Source organism: Bidens hawaiensis, unplaced genomic scaffold (genome assembly GCF_021521415.1).
Source record: "Bidens hawaiensis isolate Kalapana, Puna unplaced genomic scaffold, B.hawaiensis_p1.1 tig00027557_1, whole genome shotgun sequence".
In the NCBI taxonomy this organism is placed as follows: domain Eukaryota; kingdom Viridiplantae; phylum Streptophyta; class Magnoliopsida; order Asterales; family Asteraceae; genus Bidens; species Bidens hawaiensis.
In genome coordinates, this window is record NW_027505099.1 from 33,809 (window position 1) to 53,982 (window position 20,174).

At 37.2% G+C, this 20,174-nt stretch overlaps 2 protein-coding genes and 1 pseudogene across 2 annotated transcripts; all 3 read right to left on the bottom strand.

Moving 5' to 3' along the window:
- Positions 1 to 2,906: 2,906 nt before the first annotated feature.
- LOC143610693 (histone H4) lies at positions 2,907 to 3,514 on the bottom strand. Its single transcript, XM_077085098.1, has one exon. The coding sequence runs from the start codon at positions 3,250 to 3,252 to the stop codon at positions 2,941 to 2,943; it is 312 nt and encodes a 103-aa protein (XP_076941213.1). The 5' UTR covers positions 3,253 to 3,514; the 3' UTR covers positions 2,907 to 2,940.
- A 9,227-nt stretch (positions 3,515 to 12,741) lies between these two features.
- LOC143610697 (histone H4) lies at positions 12,742 to 13,201 on the bottom strand. The gene is made up of 2 exons (XM_077085100.1): positions 12,822 to 13,201; positions 12,742 to 12,785 (listed from the first exon to the last, which is right to left on the bottom strand). Exon 1 carries the CDS (start codon positions 13,153 to 13,155, stop codon positions 12,844 to 12,846), a length of 312 nt encoding a protein of 103 aa, XP_076941215.1. The 5' UTR covers positions 13,156 to 13,201; the 3' UTR covers positions 12,742 to 12,785; positions 12,822 to 12,843.
- Positions 13,202 to 15,214: 2,013 nt separating this feature from the next.
- LOC143610688 (uncharacterized) lies at positions 15,215 to 15,866 on the bottom strand (annotated as a pseudogene).
- Positions 15,867 to 20,174: the final 4,308 nt, after the last annotated feature.

Below are 20,174 nucleotides of genomic sequence, written 5' to 3' on the forward strand. Positions count from 1 at the left end.
AAATCGAACGTAAACGAAACACCCAAATTACTTGTAGAAACACAAACGCCACCCAATAGAACAAAAGGAGAAAAAGAAAACACGAAAATCTCACTCAATCAAACAACAATCGAAGAATAGAATTATAAATTAACAATCAGATGCGCACGAAGCTACATTAAATATTGCAGATTTCTTTAAAACCCACATCAACGATCGCAAGAATGGAGGCTAATAAGAGTTTAACCATACATGAAACATAAAAATAAAAAATAAAAATAATCGACAATTTCAAAACAATCATGCTACCCTTCTAGCTATTCAATTGCAAATTACATCAACGAATCAACAAACCCTAAAACAATTTCAATTTGGGGAAAATGGGATTTGGTGAAGAAACCCCAACCTACATGAGGCAATGGTTTATGATCATATCAAGCATTTAACATGTACACAAATGTTTTATCCTATAAATATTTTTTTGTATACCTACAACAACTTGTAATTTTTCAATCAAAGTAATTCCTCCATACCATCCGGTACAAAAGCACCGTTATACATGAAGAAGTAACTATCAATTACATGTGTATCAATGGTGAATGCGTAGTGAAACAATTAGCTGGAGAAAAACTAACCGGTTTCGCGACGCCGTCAAATCATCGCAACCGTCGCCAGTGAAAGGTAACGAAACCGTTGCCGGAGATGTCACCAGCCGCTCCCAGGTAGGTTCAATTCAACCGGTACATGTGTGGTTTGTCAGGCCGTTGAATGCCTTACACGTGAATTTAAAAAAATACCATTACGAAAATGCCATGGTACACATCGGAAATTACGAAATGCCCTGGTACTGTAGCAGCTCGTTTCCTAGTATAATGTGGATTAAATGATTTAGGGTTGTATATGGAAGAAATGATTGTATAAAAAATGATTTGGTTGAAATGGTTTATGTATTACATACATGAATAAAAAAAATTGACTTTATTTTTTAATGCTCACAACCTACACCACGCTAGTATAACTCGACCAAGAGTACTCGGCCCCCGTCTTGTCCAGGGTGGTTTCCCCATAGTACTCGACTACCCAGAGGGGGTACCCATACCGGGACGCTTCGAGTAAACTGTAAAATAAAGAAAACCCCGTAAGGTGTAATGTATTATTGATCAACTATATATATAGTTACAATGAGATAAATACAATGAAACATAATCAAATACAATCTCCTAATTAAGGTAACACTATTATACTAAAACTTTAATAATATATTCTTCTACGATATTCTCTAACATAAACAACCTCCTCTGCCCTCATAGAAGTTGGTTTGAGTTGTAATTAATTTAAACCGTTTTGGGTGGTAAGAATCTCAATGAGAAGACAAGAACACCTAGCCTTAAATTAAGAGAAAATTAGACTAGATTATCCATTCCAATACTTTGTAGATTCAAACTATTTATATAGAGTCAATGATAGATCAATCAAATATTGTTAGTATACGTAACATATATATTGTGAAATGTGCGGAAAAAGTCTTGAATCACTAGACCCCAATTGAGCCTTAACAGGTATGTCCCTATAGGTGTGGTTAAAGTTGTTCACAGCATAGATTGTTTTAGCATTTGAAGTTCTCGGGCACGTCTTCCTAGCCAGCTAGCCATGTTATCATCACCAAGAAGGCCTCAACGAATGATGGTAATATTTAGGCACTAATTGTTAGCTTTAGACCATTTAATTCATCGTTAAGGGTGGTGGGTGTGCATGTGACTCAGGCCGGGAAGGTAGTGCAGGGTGGGTGATGTAACAGTGAGACACGGGGAGGTTGCAGATAGAGAAGATTTTCATGGTCGAAGCAAAACGACGGTGCCTAATTGCCTATCTAAAGAAGCAACAAAAAAGATGCAGAATTTAAAGGAAGCTTAAGTGGAATGGAAGAGTGATGTGCCGTGACAGTACTTGCAGGAACACCATACCAGCTTTTACACAACCCAGAACCTTCAAACTGAGCGGGATATCCCGCACCTTTACTCCTTGTAACCAAATCTTAAATTGTTGTAACACCTCACCCTAACTTGTCACCTTTACATAGTCAAAGAACTGTTAGTAAAAGAAGATCTCATCTCTATCAGAACATACACCGTTACAGTTCACGTATTCCTAACTGGATGCCCTTGGGTTGCCTCAAAGGGAGTGAGTAAAGCAATCTATCTAGACCCTAATTACCTAATCTGGTCAGGTGAACATCCGGCACACGGTACTGCAAAAGCAAGGATTTACATATCTAACAGCAATGATCAGATACAATTGAAAACATGAACAACAAACATAAGCACACAATATAAGTGTGTTGAAGCAAATGATTCATCTGCAAGAGTGAATACTAATACTTCCACTAATACTAATCACAGAACAACCGCATAAAGCAAATGAACATAATATAGAATTGGCATGAAAATAAGGTGCCCAGCTCAAATTCTCAAACACCATTCATAAGACTCGTATAGCCTTTTATAATTTGAAAACACACCAGCTTTTCAGAAATAACGTTTGACCAGATTGTTAAACAAGAAGTGGTATAGAGTCATACAACTTGTATACTACTCTCAAACACCCTCTAGACAACTATAATGGCCTATACGAATCATTTTGGAATTTCATACACCCATCATATGAACATCATGGAATATATGAATCGTTTAGCAATTTCAAACACCAACACATACCAGCTTTTCAGAACATCTTTGACCAGATTCAAAAGTTTATATTAAAGAGTTCACGTAATCATAATTATGAGATTCAAAAGTTGAACACAAAATGCGCAATGAGACGATCAAAAACAATACCATAACAAAGTTTTGATTTCATTAATACCATAACCACTTCATCAAAATACATATCCCCAGAAACAAACACAAATACTATAACACCACATGAACCAAACACATAACAAACCATCTAAACAAAACCTAATTAACCTCCAAATCCATAGAGAGTCCTGCCTTGCCTCTTCAAGGCATAGACGACATCCATGGCCGTGACGGTCTTCCTCCTGGCATGCTCCGTGTACGTCACCGCGTCACGAATGACATTCTCCAAGAATATCTTCAACACCCCACGCGTCTCCTCGTATATCAGACCACTGATCCTCTTGACTCCGCCTCTTCTGGCCAGCCTCCTGATGGCGGGCTTGGTGATACCCTGAATGTTATCTCTCAACACCTTCCTGTGTCGCTTTGCTCCACCTTTGCCCAACCCCTTACCGCCCTTACCACGCCCAGACATTTTGAAACAAGGGTTTTGATTTGAACAATAAAATATTTATGGGTTTGTGATTAATTGATGATTGAAAATGGATTGTGGGTTAGGGTTTATATAAGGGGTTGATTGTGGAATTGGGGATTTTGAAATGTATGCGGGTAATGGGTTTCCGTTGGATTTGTGGATATGATCCTACGGTGGAGATTGAAGATCTGGGTTATGGGGTTTAAATTGTTGTTGGACGTTGATGGGGTGTGATCGACGGATGAAAGTTTTGTTGGGTGTAGTCGTGGATCGATGACATGGCATGTGGATTCTGGAGGTAGTTTTACGAAAATTTCATGTTAGCTCCAAATGACTCTCACACGCTCTAAAAGTAAAATTTAATCGCAATTAACTAAAACGACATAGACATCAACAAAAAAAAAATTACTCAAACAATACGATTCTCAGCCATATTTATATTTCCACATCATTACTTACATTTACATTTATTTTAAATAAGAATTTCACAATATTAAATTTTTATAATTTTTATTTAAATAAAAAGCAATATAATAAAAATTTAGTAAAAAACATATGGGTTAAACCAACCAGAAAACCAAACTTTCGGTTTTTGATTTTTTAAAAGCGTTTGGTTTTGGTTTTCTTGGTTTTTGGGTTCGGTTTGATGCGGTTTTTTCGGTTTAAGCTAATTATTAATAGAGTATTAAATATTTTGATCTAAAATATTAAAATCTAATGAAAGATACACTCAAAATTGAAACTAAAAGTATCAATATTATTAGTTATCAACTGTATATAGAAACCAAACATATTAGTTATTAACCATATGTTACAACTAAACAAATAGTTATCGGTAGGTTCAATTATTATTATTATTTGGTTATTTCGGTTGTGTTTTTCCGGTTCATAACAAAACACAAAACCGAACAAAAACCAATATTTTGGTTTTTGCTAAAGTTCAAAACCGAACCGCCGGTTTCTAATTCGGTTTGGTTTTTTCGGATCGGATTTTTTTGGTTTTTCGGTTACTTGCACACCCCTACGCTAAATGTTGGAACAAGATAGGTTAAGTTTTATATTTGAGATGACATTCTGAAATTGTGTTTTTTCTCAAATAATGTATAGATGTGGAACGTTTAATGGGGAGTAGATTCAATGATGGTGTGGTAAAGAAGGAAATTGATACTAGACCTTTAAGGTAATTGAAGGATCCGGTGAGAAGCCAATCGTGGTATTTGAACACGAGTCCATTGAAAATAAGTTTTCACTTGAAGAAATATCTTTAATGATACTAAGAAACTTGAAAGAAGCTGCTGAAGCATACCTTGGAACAACAGTTACAGATGCGGTGATAGCTTTTCCTGTGTATTTTAATGACAAGCAACACCAGGCAACGATGGATGCCGGTGTTTTGGCGGGCCTTAATGTTATGCGCTTGATTAATGAGCCAACATCAGCAGCAATCGCCTACGCTCTTGACAAGTCTGCTGATGTAAACTGTCCTGAAGAGAAAAAAGTTTGCGGGATTTGGTACTATAAGAATTGACCCCTCTTTCTCTTGGCATCAGGACTAAACAACCGAATCTAAAAGATAACTTAATGAGTGTTGTGATCTCGAGGAACACACCCATACCCACCATCAAGGAGCAAGTTTTTACTCTTCGACTACCAAGAAGATGTGACATTAGATGTGTATCAAGGTGAGGGCATATGCCAAAGAAAATACTTTTCTTGATACGTTTACTCTTCATGGCATCCCAGCTGCCCCTAGCGGTGTAGAAAAGGTTAGGGTTTGCTTTAACATGGATACAAATGGTATTCTGAATGTTTCCGCTGAGGTGATATCCACTGGTAATAAACGAAGTATCACAATTGCTAAGGGTGGAGATTTTTGTCTAATGAGAAGGTGAAAAGGATTAAAAATTGAGTAACAAAATAAGATTATCAATGGTGTTTCTTTTACAAGGTATTTTGGCTGCATCAACTACATGCAATCTAGTCTTTTGTAAGGTTTTATTTTGCTTTGTTGTAATCCATATTTAAGCCTATCTTTATGTCATGTTCAGTCATTTGTAATGGAAGGTTTGAGGTTGCATCCTATTTACACTAGAAAATCATTTTGCAAAATGTTTTGAACATTTATGTTAAGTCATTTTAAACCTGTGTTGATTCAACATATTATTCCTCGATCTTATCCTAATCTTCTTTGTGAGACCATTCAACCAAACACCTACCAAATCAATTGTGCATGTATGGATGATTTAATAAATGAATTTTTATTATATCTAAATTCACCTCATAACATCAAGTTTTTTTACCAAAATGGAAAAAGTAGGAAAAATTATTTATTAAAATGGGTGATCTGAAAATTATGTACCAAAATTGGTTGTTTCTATAAACTTGTCTATTTTTCACTCCTACTCTTATTAAGTAAAATAATTTTCTTGTAAAACTTTATATTTAAAAAACATATATAAAAATTAATTAAAAATAATCAAGCTTTTATATTTATTTCATTTCGTCTAAATCAAACTTATTCTATTAATGTTTTTGAAACTCTTTTTTACGTATTCATATCATTTATTTGTTTTAGTTTTTCATTACTTTCTTTTTTTACTTTAATTTTTTTTTCTTTGAGCATTTTTTTACGCCTTGTTCTTGAGCATTTTTTTACGCCTTGTTCTTTTTTACGCATTTTTTGCGTACAGTTGTTCCTTCTTCAATAATTCCAGAATTACCCTTAAATGTTCCTCGTGGTCTGCCTTGTCCTTGGAATAGACCAGGATATCGTCAATGAACACAATCACAAATTTGTCGAGGTACGCCTTGCATACTCGATTCATGAGATCCATAAATACGGCTGGTGCGTTAGTTAAGCCAAAAGGCATAACCGAAAACTCGTAGTGACCATACCGTGTTCTGAAAGCCGTCTTTGAAATATCTTCCTCGCGCACTCTAAGCTGATGGTAACCAGATCTCAGATCGATCTTCGAGTAGTAACTCGATCCTTGAAGCTGGTCAAACAGATCATCAATTCGAGGTAAGGGATAACGGTTCTTAATCGTCACCTTATTCAGTTCTCTGTAGTCGATACACATGCGGAAAGTCCCGTCCTTCTTTCTGATAAATAAGACAGGGGCTCCCCATGGCGATGAGCTAGGTCGGATAAAACCCTTATCCAACAAATCTTGCAACTGAGTGGACAGTTCCTGAAGCTCCGCCGGTGCGAGCCGATACGGGGCTCGTGCTATGGGTGCTGCACCGGGTGTCAACTCTATTTGGAATTCGACTTGTCGTATAGGAGGGAGTCCAGGCAAATCCTCCGGGAAAACTTCCGGAAGATCTCGCACAATCGGTATATCTTCAATTCGCTTCTTCTCCGCGGGTTTCTCAACAATCTGCGCCAAAATTGCCGGATGACCCTTTCGTAGATACTTCTGCGCCTTCATGAGGGTAATGACGCTGGTGGTCATGCCGTTTCTCTCGCCCCGGATCGAAATGATCTCGCCGGAAGGGGTAGTAATGTGGACTATCTTGTCGTGACATATAATCTCTGCTCGGTTCTCGAATAACCAGTCCATGCCGACAACGACATCGAAACTTCCAAGAGTAAAAGGAATAAGGTCAATATCAAAAACATGACCTGACAGTTTTAACTTACATCCCGCAAGTACATGAGTCGTTACTATAGTCTTACCGTCAGCTAATTCAACAGGAAATTTAGCATCTAACGGGGTTGGAGTTAGGTCTAAGAGTTGACTAAAGGCTTTCGACACAAAACTCCTATCAGCTCCAGTGTCAAACAATACAGAAGCAAAACAATCGTTCACAGGAAACTTACCAGTCACCACGTACGGATCATTGCGGGCTTGACCCGACCCAATAACAAAAGCTCTTCCTTTACCATTGTTTCCACCACCACTGCCACTTCCATTACTTCCATTGTTCTCGTTCTGTTTCAGCTTGGGGCAATTTTTCCTGAAATGACCCTCCTGACCACATTCGAAACATCCCTTAGTCGTCATAGGTGGTTTAGGAGCACCCTTTGCCGCAAGGTCTCCTCTACATTCCTTTGCCTGGTGACCCATCTTTCCGCATCTCAGACACTTGACACGGTCACACGGGCCAGCACGATGATAGTTGCACCTGTTGCACTTCGGATATTTCCCAGCATATCCGCTCGAACCCTGCCCGCCACCGTTGTTATTGTTATTGTGACCCTGATTGTTGAAGCCCCGAGTGAGTTCGGGCTTACGGTAGTGTTGTTGCTATTGGGGGTTCGAGGATGAGGATCTGGTATTGTCAAGCTTTCTCTTTCCATTGCTCGGGTTGTTGTTGCTGTTGTTGTTTGTACTCGGGTTGTCACGGGCTTTAGTGGTTGAACCCCTAGGTGGTAGCGCACCTTGGGTCACTGCTTGATCCGTCAGTTTGTGAGCTAACCGGATCGCTTGTTGAATCGTGGCTGGTCTGGAAGACGTCACCATGCCCTGAATTTGAGGTGCTAACCCATCAATAAACATCTCAATTCTCTTACTCGGCGGGTCTACCATCCGTGGACACATCACAGCTAACTCGTGAGAACGGGTGGTGTAGGCTTCGATTTCTGAACCCACCATCTTCAATGACCAAAACTCGGATTCCAACTTTGCAATCTCCTCTCTCGGACAGTACTCTTCTCGCATCATGTTTTTGAACTCCTCCCAGTTCATAGCGTTAGCCAGTTCCAATCCAAGAATCTGCACGTTTGAATTCCACCAAGTGATGGCAGAATCTTCAAGTGTTCCAGCAGCAAATTTGACCCCACTGGCAGGGGGACAATTACACATTTCAAACGCCGATTCGGCCTTCTCAGCCCAACACAGGAAGCCTATAGCTCCCTCAGTGCCCTTAAACGTACTGGACTTGCAGTCAAGGTAATTCTTAAAGGTACACGTTCCAATTGGACCTCCAGCTTGGTTCTGTACATGTGCGGCTAGAGCGGCCGCCGCATGGTCGTTTAGCAGAGTTTGGAGTTCTGCTGCAGTCAAGTTGATGTCACCACGTCCGTGTCCAGCGTTTCTTCCTGCCATTTCCTTGTCCGAGTACTTTCCGGCTGCTCCAAGTACACTCAACTCCTCTGTCGGTCGCCTAGGATTCGCTTACCGATCTTTGCAACCTTGCATGTGTATAAGATTTTATGAAAGTAGTCTAGTCCATCGGTAGCATCTTCACTAGCCTTTGGAGTCGTACACCATGTAAAACAGTAGCATCCACCTAGTAGAAAGAGAACATAATCCTAGATATCTCCTATATCTTGAAACAATGACTGCTTGACCGGGTGGATGATGGTGACCGCCGGTTGGTATGGATCATGAAGCGGCTGAATGATAAGAAAACGTTGCTAGTGCTATTTCTGTTCGGGTCCTTGCTACTTGGAGTTGCTCTTGCAAGTCTATCATCTCGGCTTGCATCCTTCTCATAATTTTCATCTGTTGGTCGCTAGCCTCTTGCATCTCCTTCATGGCCGCTGTCATGCGGGAAATTTCCTCCTTAGTTTCGGTTCCATCTTTTAACAGTCCGGAAACGTTCGCTCTCGTATAGCGCATGTAACCCACGTCACGCTCCAAACAAGAAACAACAGCTGCGAGCACACGCTCTACAGGTTCGGTTATGGGTGGTAGGGTGTTGGGGTAAGCAGGATGGCTCGGGTGAGGTAGCGGGGGAACTTGTTCACGGTAGACCATACGTCTGATCATATTAGGGTACCAATCCCAGCTAACTTCGTTTTCGTACATGCCTCCGGATAAGCGATACCTCTTCGGTGCAGGAGCTTCGAGTTCCGGGACTACACGAGGTAGCGATGAGGTGGGTAACTGCGGCTCCTTCCCATGAGCATGAGTCATCTGATCGGATGATGATAATGGTGGTGGCGTCGACATCCATACAGGTAAGCCGTGTATGCGCGCGCGTATGAGTGAAAGAGGTAAAGAGATAAGATAACAAAGACTACACAAACTTATGCAGTGCGTATCATTATAACTAATGGGTCGTCGCGGTTATAGTCTAGTATGCATGCAATTTCTAGTTCGCTATAACCAATGGCTCTGATACCAATCTGTCACACCCTCAAAATCCACTAACGGAGTTTTACCGTCAGAGGGTGTGAACTAACAGGATCGGAATCATTAGTTATAATCAAACCATAAAAACGTTTAAATGAAAATAAGTGCGGAAGCGCAAAAACCAAAAGACAAAAGTTGCGTCACGCAGGACGACTTAAAATCCGATGACAACAGTTTAAAATCAGTTTGCATAAACAAAAGCGTTTTCAACAATGCATGATCCTATACCGCGCGCCCGCCTCGGCTACCTGAGAATAACATACTAAAAGTGTCAACACGAGGTTGGTGAGTTCACAAGTTTATATAAAATAAAGCGTTTAGCGTTTGCGTTCAGCGTTTTGCGTTTAGCGTTTTGCGTTCAGCGTTTTGCGTTACCAGATAGTGTTATGTCAATTATATATCTATAGGTAGCTAGCCTATAAAACAAGTATTACTAAGTGTTCGACACCGAAGCTGACTGTTTATCATTTGCCTTGCCACCAGGTCTATCCCGACCATGGTATGTGTTTAGCCAAGATTACACCCACTCGACCTCCAGTCGAGTTTAGCGTTGGGTGGGGTTTGTCAAACCCAGTAGTACTACTCAACAATGACTCGCTATTATCCAATACTAAACGGTTCGATGTGAATGAATGACTTTAGTTATTGCGTTTGCCACTTAGTCTTTACAAATGATATATAATTTATATTAACAAAATCTTAAATGCGTTTTCGGAGTATGTTATCTCCCCAAGTGAAAAGCGTTTGAAAATAGTTTAGAGGGGTAAGTGAACTCACTGTTTGCGAAGAATTCCCAAAAATAAATCACCAAGTGATGCGCGTCACAGAAAACTCTCTCTAGCGTTCTAAAACAACAAAGAGATTTTCTAAGTGTCGGAACTATTAACGAGTCTCTAGACCCGGCACGTAGTACCTATGCAAATATCACGTTTCGTATTTCGTTTGTGAATCGTGTGTGACTTAACAAATACATTTGTGATACGATACATGTGTGAACAATTATTTACGTGTCATGTATTAATAATGTACATCACTAGCAACTATTCCCCACAGGGGCAATTTGGTCAAAACACCACAATTATTTAGCAAGTATTCCCCGCAGGGGCAATTTGGTTAAAACATAACAATTAACTAGCAATTATCATGTTTCATGCATTTTCACAAAATTCAGCAGCTAGTTTCACCGAGACAGAAATTCTACTTGAAAGATTATACTATACCACCGATCATAGCATCTCAATTAATTCATCAAAAATCATCACAAAAGCATACATGTATTAGGTTTCCAGAACATATTTTATTTTATTTTTATTCCACATGTGTTTCTCACAATGATCAAAACATTAAAGCAAACTCATAACAATCAAATTCATGCGCAACAGAATGCTATTTGAAATTCCCGTTAAATGAAAAATCCAACAAATGCAAGACCAATTGGGTTTGGTTCTTAACTCAACAAGTTAACTTCCAGAAGTGGAACCAACCCATTTGGCCTTGTAGTTCATGAGATATAATATTTACAAAACAACCTAACAGCAGGTCTAAAAACTCAGCTTTGCACAACGTTTTTGTAAAATCATAAAGGTTAACTTTTACACGTCCAAAAATTGCAAATTTATATTCTTTAGAAACTAGACTCAACCCAGTTTACTGTAGTATCAATAATCTCAACCAATTTTCACATTTACACCCCGATACAGTCAATTGAACATCAACAACACAATCTGTCCAGAAACTGTTTGCAACAAAACTCAACATATTAGCCATTTATAAACCATAATTCCTTCATATAACATCCTAGACACCATAATCACTATCCATGCACATCAATTACACATTACATCCATGGTTAGGGTTTTATTTGAATTCCAAATCAAGAACACAACGATTAACATGTAATAATACCAATTCTAGTTATCATATCACAATCAATCCATCATCAATCAAGATAAAACATATGAACACATATACATATGAAAATCGGACCTAGGGTTTGTAATTATACCTTCAAAAACACCAATACAAGCAAGAGGAAGGTAGAAGATGGCTAGAAATTGATGTAGGATGCTTCAATTGTGAAAGACAAGATCAAAAATCAAAGGATATGTGTGTGTATGTGAGCCGATCGCAAGGGAGACAAAGGGGGGGGGGGGCTGGCCGTCGGTTATGAGGGAGAGAAAGAAAGGCTAGGGTTTTAGTTTAATATTATTTAATAACAATCATGTTACATCTAGGTCCCTCCACTTTCAAATGTTACTTTTCTAGCTTAATTAACTAGTTCTAGCACATTTAGTTAACGTTTATAACAATGTTATCACATAACACATAAGCCTAACACATAATTATCACATAATTATTGTTTTGGCGTTTTTCGTTTATTCACCAATCGTTTGCGTCAACTCGTTTGCGTTTCGGTGCAAATCCCGAAAGACTACACATGTAGTAAGTGTCAAGCGTCATTTAAACCCTAGTTTAAATGTAATGAGGTGTGCGTTATAGATTCAGTGATCTTTAAGTTTGAATTGACGGAGTTGAGTTAACGGAGTTAACCTGAAATTGACGATTATCACAATATTTTTGTTTGTGTTACATAATACTTGATGTAAAATATATGAATGGACTGGGTTTTAAATGTATTTTACATTGATATAATTTTCATCAAGTATTATATGACACGAACAAAAATATTTACGGTTAAAGTTGTAAAAAAAAGACTCTAAAAGTCAAACTAGGACATTTAAATTGGGACGGAGGTAGTATTATTTTTTTCTTTAAAATACCATTTTCATCATTATGCTATTAATGGTTTACGCGAAAAATAACCTACTGTCTAAACCAAACCGATTATGAATAAACAACATTAGTACTGGTATATGTATAATTTGAAACCGGCACCAACATTTTTTTTATTGTTTTTGTTGTTGTGTTTAATTTTTTCCGACAATTCGGTATAAATGTTGTTCAAACAAATTTTATTCAAAATAAACTTATATGATATCATAAGCTTTAATAGTTATACGTATATGTAAAAAACAGTTTCCAAAATCAATTTATTGGAATAATTATGATTTCGACGAGGTGAAAAATAATAAAAACTTTATTATTTTTATTTCTTCCTTTTTATATAAGTTTTTTAATATAAAATTTTACAAGAAATAACTTTGCTTAATAAGAGTAGGGGGGAAATAGACAAGTTTGTAGAAAAAACTCATTTTCATAAAAACTTTTCAAATCACCCATTTTGTTAAATAATTTTTCCCACTTCCCCATTTTGACTAAAAACTCCATAACATCCGAGCACTATATGATTTGATGTAAAAGTTTGAGATATACATTGAACAGTTCACCTTCATTCAACAGAGTAAACACAAATTTAAACACTGATTAAAAAACTAAACATGTGAACAATTCACCTTCATTCAACATAAACCAACTAACTTTCATTGATTACTCACCAAATTGTCATAAGATAACATAATTCATTACAAACCATCTAAACAAAACCTAATTAACCTCCAAATCCGTAGAGAGTCCTGCCTTGCCTCTTCAAGGCATAGACGACATCCATGGCCGTGACGGTCTTCCTCCTGGCATGCTCCGTGTACGTCACCGCGTCACGAATGACATTCTCCAAGAATATCTTCAACACCCCACGCGTCTCCTCGTATATCAGACCACTGATCCTCTTGACTCCGCCTCTTCTGGCCAGCCTCCTGATGGCGGGCTTGGTGATACCCTGAATGTTATCTCTCAACACCTTCCTGTGTCGCTTTGCTCCACCTTTGCCCAACCCCTTACCGCCCTTACCACGCCCAGACATTTTGAAATTGATTGAATGAGTTTTGATTTCTAGGGTTTGTGTGATGTATTTGGGATTGTTAAGTGGGGTTTATAAAGAGATTGAAATTTGGGGGTTTTGAATTTTGAACGGTTGGTCGATTTTGGCGGGATGTTTTATAGATTGGATGGTGTGGGTAGTGGATCCGTGTCATGAGGTTTAGACTGATATGAGCCGTTGATTCCCAGAGTGGTGGATCGATGACGTGGAATTATTATGATTCTTAATGTTTAATCTCGGGAAAATTCCATATTCTTATTTTGGTTTATCATCATTTTTTTATGAAAGCTTTTACTCCGTATAAAATATTTATGACATATATATTTTTTTCCATCTGTTTTTTACTTTTTATATTTGCGAAACCATCTTAGCAGAGTAATAATGTAGACAATCTTATATTTACCTCATAGGAATAAACAATCTTATATTTAAACATGTGAGGTAAATTAAACTCATGAGTTCTGATGTGAGAGATAAGACAAGATAAATTAAGTTTTTTAAATGGTTTTGTCATATTATAGTCAAACTAAATTATTGAGTAAAAGATTAGTGCATAATGAGGTTTTTTTTGTTTCGTTTTTATGTGACATAGTAAGTTTTTAAGTAAGAGATTGAACTTTTTTGTTTGGGCATCATTTGATGTAAATGGATTTATTAAGAAATCAGTAGAGTTTCTAAGTGTATGTCTTAATATATATTTGGTGGCACGTATCTTAGTTTCGAAGTAGAGCGGGTGTCCATAAGTGGATGTCTGGATGACATGAAATGGTAGGACTACATAGACATTAGGTTGTATAAAGTATCACAAAATCAGACACTATAGACTTTGATGATTATGTTGATAACCTTGTCATATGAAATAATGTGGAAGGGTACCAATGAGGGCACATTTATCACAAAAAATGAGAAGTTCATGTTGATGTTTTATAGTGAGGTGATGTCTCGAGGCTAATCGATAGAAGATACATCCTGCTGCTATAAGTTAGCATTGGCCAACTCAACGGTCTAGCGGAATTTTCAATATCACACAATTGAAAAAGATCGAGCTTGATTAACTTTGATCCTAGTCAGACTCGAGCTTGATTCAAGTCACCAGCACCCATTTACAATATTAGCAATTCCAAAAATGTAAGGTTTCAACTTCTAGTGTAGCGTTTCAATTTTGACAAAAATTTTGAACCAAACCGCTAAGTGCTAACTACAGTTAAACAAGCCAGGTTGGTTGGGTTGACCAATTTGGTGGGTTTTCATGGTTTTTCGGGTTGACGATTCGATTTGAACAATGTTGTAAAAAAAAAAAAGGTTTCAAAAACATTATTTGTATTAAAATTTAAATATTATAAGAATTGTTCACAAATACAACATATATACAAAACACAGAATAAAAAAACAAAACAAAATAAAATAAAATTATACAGCTGGTTCCAAGTTTACAAATCGTAAAAAAACCATAAACCAGTAAACCTAAACTATAACTCGAATATTCTATGTTTATAACATGCATACTTTCTTCGATTTTAACAATTTGATTAGTTTCAGCAGCCTGTAAGTGTTTTTCAGATGAAAAAAAAAAGAACAAATGTTTTTAGGTTAAACCAAAACACGCCTATACCTATGTTGTTACTTGCCACTACTGTAACTAAAATTTCAATCGCTAATATAAATATGTTAGACTATGTGTAGTGGAGGGCTACAAAATGAGGGCACACCACGTCAGCAGAAAACAATTTTCATTTTCGGGGTGTGGGGGGTGTTGTACCCTTCGGAGCCTCCTTTTTATTATTATTTTATTATTTTTAACATACATACAACACACACGCGACAAATACATGTCCCCCTCTCCATCGCCACAATTATCGTCGGGGGACGGTGTTACACTCTGCCTTACACATCATTACTTCCGGTCATAACAGTCAAGTACACATCAGCCAAACTAATATGAATGCACCGCAGAAAATGATGCAAATTCTACACAAGGGATTCTTAATCTCACATTAATATAATTTTCCCAAAATCAAACTTCAAACATTATATAAAAATATTTTTTTAACATTGTGTAAGATACTAAATTATTACAAATAAAAAAACATCGAACCGATTCTTAAACCATCAGAAACGTTAACACGAGCCAAAAGCTAACAAAGGCATCTATTGTCTCAAAACAAAGCAAAACCTCCACCCGAATATTCAACCTCACGGGCAGGCGGCAAAGACGAGACCCAATCAGACGCATGAGTCGGAAAAAGCCCCAAAGAGTTTAACTTCCACACACCAAGAAACATGCCCCCCAAATTTAGGGCAATAAACAACTTAGGTGCAAGTAAGTCCACCTTACTATGTTTATACGGCTCAAAAACCTTCCCGACCCCTTGAAGGGCACTTAAGGGTTGCCAAAGAGCCGAAATCGTTATTCCAATGCTAAACAAATGAACTGTGCTTCCTGCCATCCACATCATAAACCCCATCATAAGTAGATTCTTGAACGGGCCTTGAGCTACTTCCCATGCTTTTTGTGACTTCCAATTTGCTTCGGCTTCTTTATGCTGACAACTTAGGGTGGAATCGTCTTGATCATGTGGGACCCGCGTGAACCCAGGTGGGTCGGGGATGTCACGTGTGGATAGTGTGGATGAAGCGTCGGTGAATTCAACCGCCCATTTTCAGCTTCTCATCGCCGCTTTTCCTTTATCCATCTATTAAACAGAAACCATGTTAGGCGAGTAATCGAACCGAATGTTCATTGATATATTCAGTAGGAAGTTCATTTATTTAATGAACATAACACCAACAAAAGTTTGTGTTCATGTAGTTAAACAAATGGACATGAACACGTGTGACGTGTCTCACTTGTTCATTTACGTTGGTGACGTTCGCTTACGTTTGTTCGTTTACGTTTATTGAACCGTTAATAAACGGTTTGGTGATAAGTTAATTTATGTTCGTGTATTTGATAAACAACCGAGCAAGTCAACAAACATTAGCACATGTCTCGTTCACTGATCTATGTACATGAACATTCGTTTACGTTTGTTCGTTTATTTTCATTCATGTAAATTCATTTATGTTTGTTACTTTAAGTTTGTTTAAGTTCATTCCTTTACGTTCATTAACATACTTATACAAATCTTTTAGGCCCATTACAATTTAGTCTAGTTTAAATAACCTTTTAGGCTCAACACATTGGCATTCACATTTACTTTTAATTGGTCTTAGCTTAGTTACGTTCACGTTCGATCATTTAACTAACACAAGTTAACCCGAGTCACTTTAAATTACATATTAGACTACTTCCTTTAAATAACCAACAACAAAATTTGGGCAAAATCAGTTTCATAATATTAAAGCTACATATAAAACTTCAATTACAAATTATTTACAAACCCTAGAATCCAATTCAGCTAATAAACAAGTAATCCATGTATTTTAGATCCATAAAACGCTACAAAGCTTCAAATTCGATTCAATACTCGTTTGAATTTACAATTTACAGAATTTATAACATTTAATGGTTTACTTTGGTTATTGAATTAATAAATTCGATTTGAATTGAATTGGAAGAGATAATATTAACATGGAGATGATATTAACATTAAATTAGGTTAAACATAAACATACCAGTATCGGCAATAATAAGACGCTGATTTGAGATCCAACTGTGATGAAGTAGTGGAGACGAAACCCTTGGTTTTTGTGACGAGAGATTGAAGAGGTTCAAGAGTATTTATATATACAAGGCTTGTTTGACCCAGTTCAACTTAGATATGACTAGACCAATAGTTTTAAGTAGTGGTGGCAAATGGGTTGGGTTGTGTCCAAACGAGTCACGAGTCGGAATGGGTAAGTTTAAAAAAGGTTGTTTGGGTTCGGGTCATAACGGGTTAGGGTCAACAAGTTCGGGTCAGAATGCGTCTTGGTCAGAATGGGTCCAGGTTGGAATTAGGTCGAGGTTTTTTTTAACGAAGACAACAGACGAAACGTTTTAGTTTTTTTACTTTTTTTGTTTTTGTTTATTTTGAGTTATGATTTTATTATTATTATTTATTTTTTAAGGGTTTATTAAGATAAAAAAAAACCATCAAAAATTAACTTAAAAAAACAATTAAAAAAATCATAACTCAAAATATAAATAAAAAACCAAAAAAGTAAAAAAAAAAAAATGTTTCCTCCGTTGTCCTTGTTCATCCAAAAAAGAGATCCCGAAAATTAATCGAAACCGAAAAGTCTACGAAAACGAAACAAAAAACGGAAACTGAACCGAGTTGATAGAAACCGAAAAAAGATCAAAACGAAACTACAAAACTGAAGCCGAACAAAAGCGAAACAAAAAACCGAAATCGACCAGTCCTTCGTGAAAACTCGTGTCGGCACGAAACCTAATCTGAGCCTAAACCTACACCGATCTCGTTCCAATCCAAAACTCGTTTTAACCCGAACCTGACACTTTTCCTTAAGGCACTAACCCACGTCGAACCATATATTTAAATTTGTCAACTCATTTTAACCCGATAATAAGAACGTGGATTTGTATGTTGATGTGAATGCTCTCAAGAACAGAATGACAATTATCATTTTGTTCTCTATACGATCGATCGAGAGATCATTCCATATCTGACATCCATCATATCTTAATTAAGATTAAATATCATGGGCTTTACCAAAAAAAAACAATTAACTATCAAACCAATTAAAATGAAAATAATTAGAATTTTTATAAGTTGTCATGTAAATGTCCAACTTACATTTTGTAAGAATCATCACTGGTTAGATCGGAGTTGTGACTTTACTTATGAATCGAATGATTTTATATAGAGTATGAAATTATAATAGATTTAAAAACATTTTGTCACTTTCAAATATATATTTTGGGTTGTAATATCATAATGGATCAAGTTGTCGGGCCCAATGGAGTTCTCATCGACACGAGAGCTGTTGGAATCACCAAATAAACACAGCTTCACAAATGGAAAAAAATTGAATTGCTCCACGCAGTGTTGGATGTTTATTTTTTTTTGAACGGCCAACAGAAATTTTATTCATCAATTAGCCAGTGGCTAAACATTACATACATGAAACATCAAGTGATGTATAATTACTAACCATACGTTACATACATTCCTTAATTAAAGACATCAAACCTTCTCCAGGCGTTCCAGGTGATATCCGGTTCCTTTGACCGACACTTTATCCATAGGAAACCCAAGGACTTCACATCCTCGATGATCTTTGAATGTGAAAAGGGTGATTTGAAAGACAAGAAACGACATTACTTTTAACAACACACCTCTATTAATGTCTAAAATGGCGGGGGGAATAAAAGCAACGTCGTTTTTTTAGGTTACTCATATAAATAAAAATTAAAGATAGATTGGGAAAGTTAGTGGAGCTTCAAGGTGGAGAAACTTTCAATGTAATTAACCTAACCTTTGGTTGTCTCTTCTAGTTTTGTATGTTAGTTGTTGGAACCTGAATGATATTATAGCATGAATTCAAGACGTGCTTTTAGAATGACCCAAGAGATATATATGTTGTTCGTTTGTTTATTAATGTTCTAATGAGAATGATAGGATGAGTGGCAGAGTATGTTATAATTAATTGATGATACATTGCAAAGAGATTGGTGATAAATGGGGATAATAGTATTCAAGTCCCTATCTCTTTGTTATGGGAACTTAACGAATTGGAAGGTGATTCGTTAGTTGATTCGCATAAGGGAGCACGACAAACTAGCTCTAGTTCGTCTCTTATTCGTTAGGGGAAAAGAGTAACGAATTACCTTTGATTCGTTATGACCAGTTCGTTAAAAGAGAAAACGAATTAGATGGACCAATTCGTTATATGGACTGGTTCGCTATGGAACTGATTCGTTAAGAAGTCCAGTTCGTTAAAGGGACCAAATTCGTTATAGGAACCAGTTCGCTAAGATAAGCCAATTCGTTATGAACCAGTAACGAATCAGAAGTTTAACATAATGAAAAGAACAGTCCCTGGACTTAGAAAAAGATTGAATTAATTACAAAGAAGCCTCTGAACTTTCAAGTTAGCGAATTAAATAATGATCTAAAATCCTAATGGAAAATGTGTTACGACAGTTTATAGAAATAAAATTTTTCCAAGCTGTCCTGGCAGCTCGACCCCATCCAGGGGCTCTGCCCCTTGGACCTTGCTAGGGGCTGCCGCCCCAAGACCCCGCTGCTAGGGGCGCTGCCCCCGAACCCCGTTCGTTGTGGGTTATATAAAGATAGAAATGTGATATGAGTAGTAATAGTTAATTGATACATGTAAATATTATACAGTTAGCCGTACACAGCTCAAGAAGGGAATAACTATTAACGGTGAACGTAACCGCATTCAGGTGAGTTCTAGCCCCATTCCTTGTTTATGTTTTCGGGGCTGTGCGCATACTCGATTGAATTGTCAATACATTTATCCTAAGTGATAAGTGTATGCCATAAGTGATTTTGTGAAAAGTACAAATGGTTGCTTGTCGGTACGTGAACGATCTTAGGATATTGCACGCACTGTCAAGTTATACCTATAATTATGATTGTTATGTATAATGTATGAATGATATGTATGTATGTTATGAATGAATGTAAGAGGTAGCCAGGTACAGAAGAAAAGGGACTGAGCCCTAATAATACTCAAGGTAGAAAAGGGACCGAGCCCTTTATAATCTCGAGGCAGAAAAGGGACTGAGCCCTAATAATACTCAAGGCAGAAAAAGGAACCGTACCCTAATAATATTCGAGGCAGAATAGAATAACGTTAAGTGGAATTTAGAATAAAGTATGAAGGTAAGAATATATACAATGTACGAAGTAAGAGGATATAAAGTATGTACGATAGTATGAAGTAATGAACGTATTGAATGTTACCTGATTAACTAGAACTCACTCAGCGTAGCTGACTTTTAGTATGCATGCAGGTGAGTAGAATGAGGCAGCTCGCTTGATGAGGACACATGGCAGAAGAATAAGAGTCTGGCATCCGAAGACTCAAGA

What these genes read in the sequence shown, in the direction of transcription:
- LOC143610693 (XM_077085098.1), bottom strand. Translation starts at nt 3,252, where the DNA reads ATGTCTGGGCGTGGTAAGGGCGGTAAGGGGTTGGGCAAAGGTGGAGCA.
- LOC143610697 (XM_077085100.1), bottom strand. Translation starts at nt 13,155, where the DNA reads ATGTCTGGGCGTGGTAAGGGCGGTAAGGGGTTGGGCAAAGGTGGAGCA.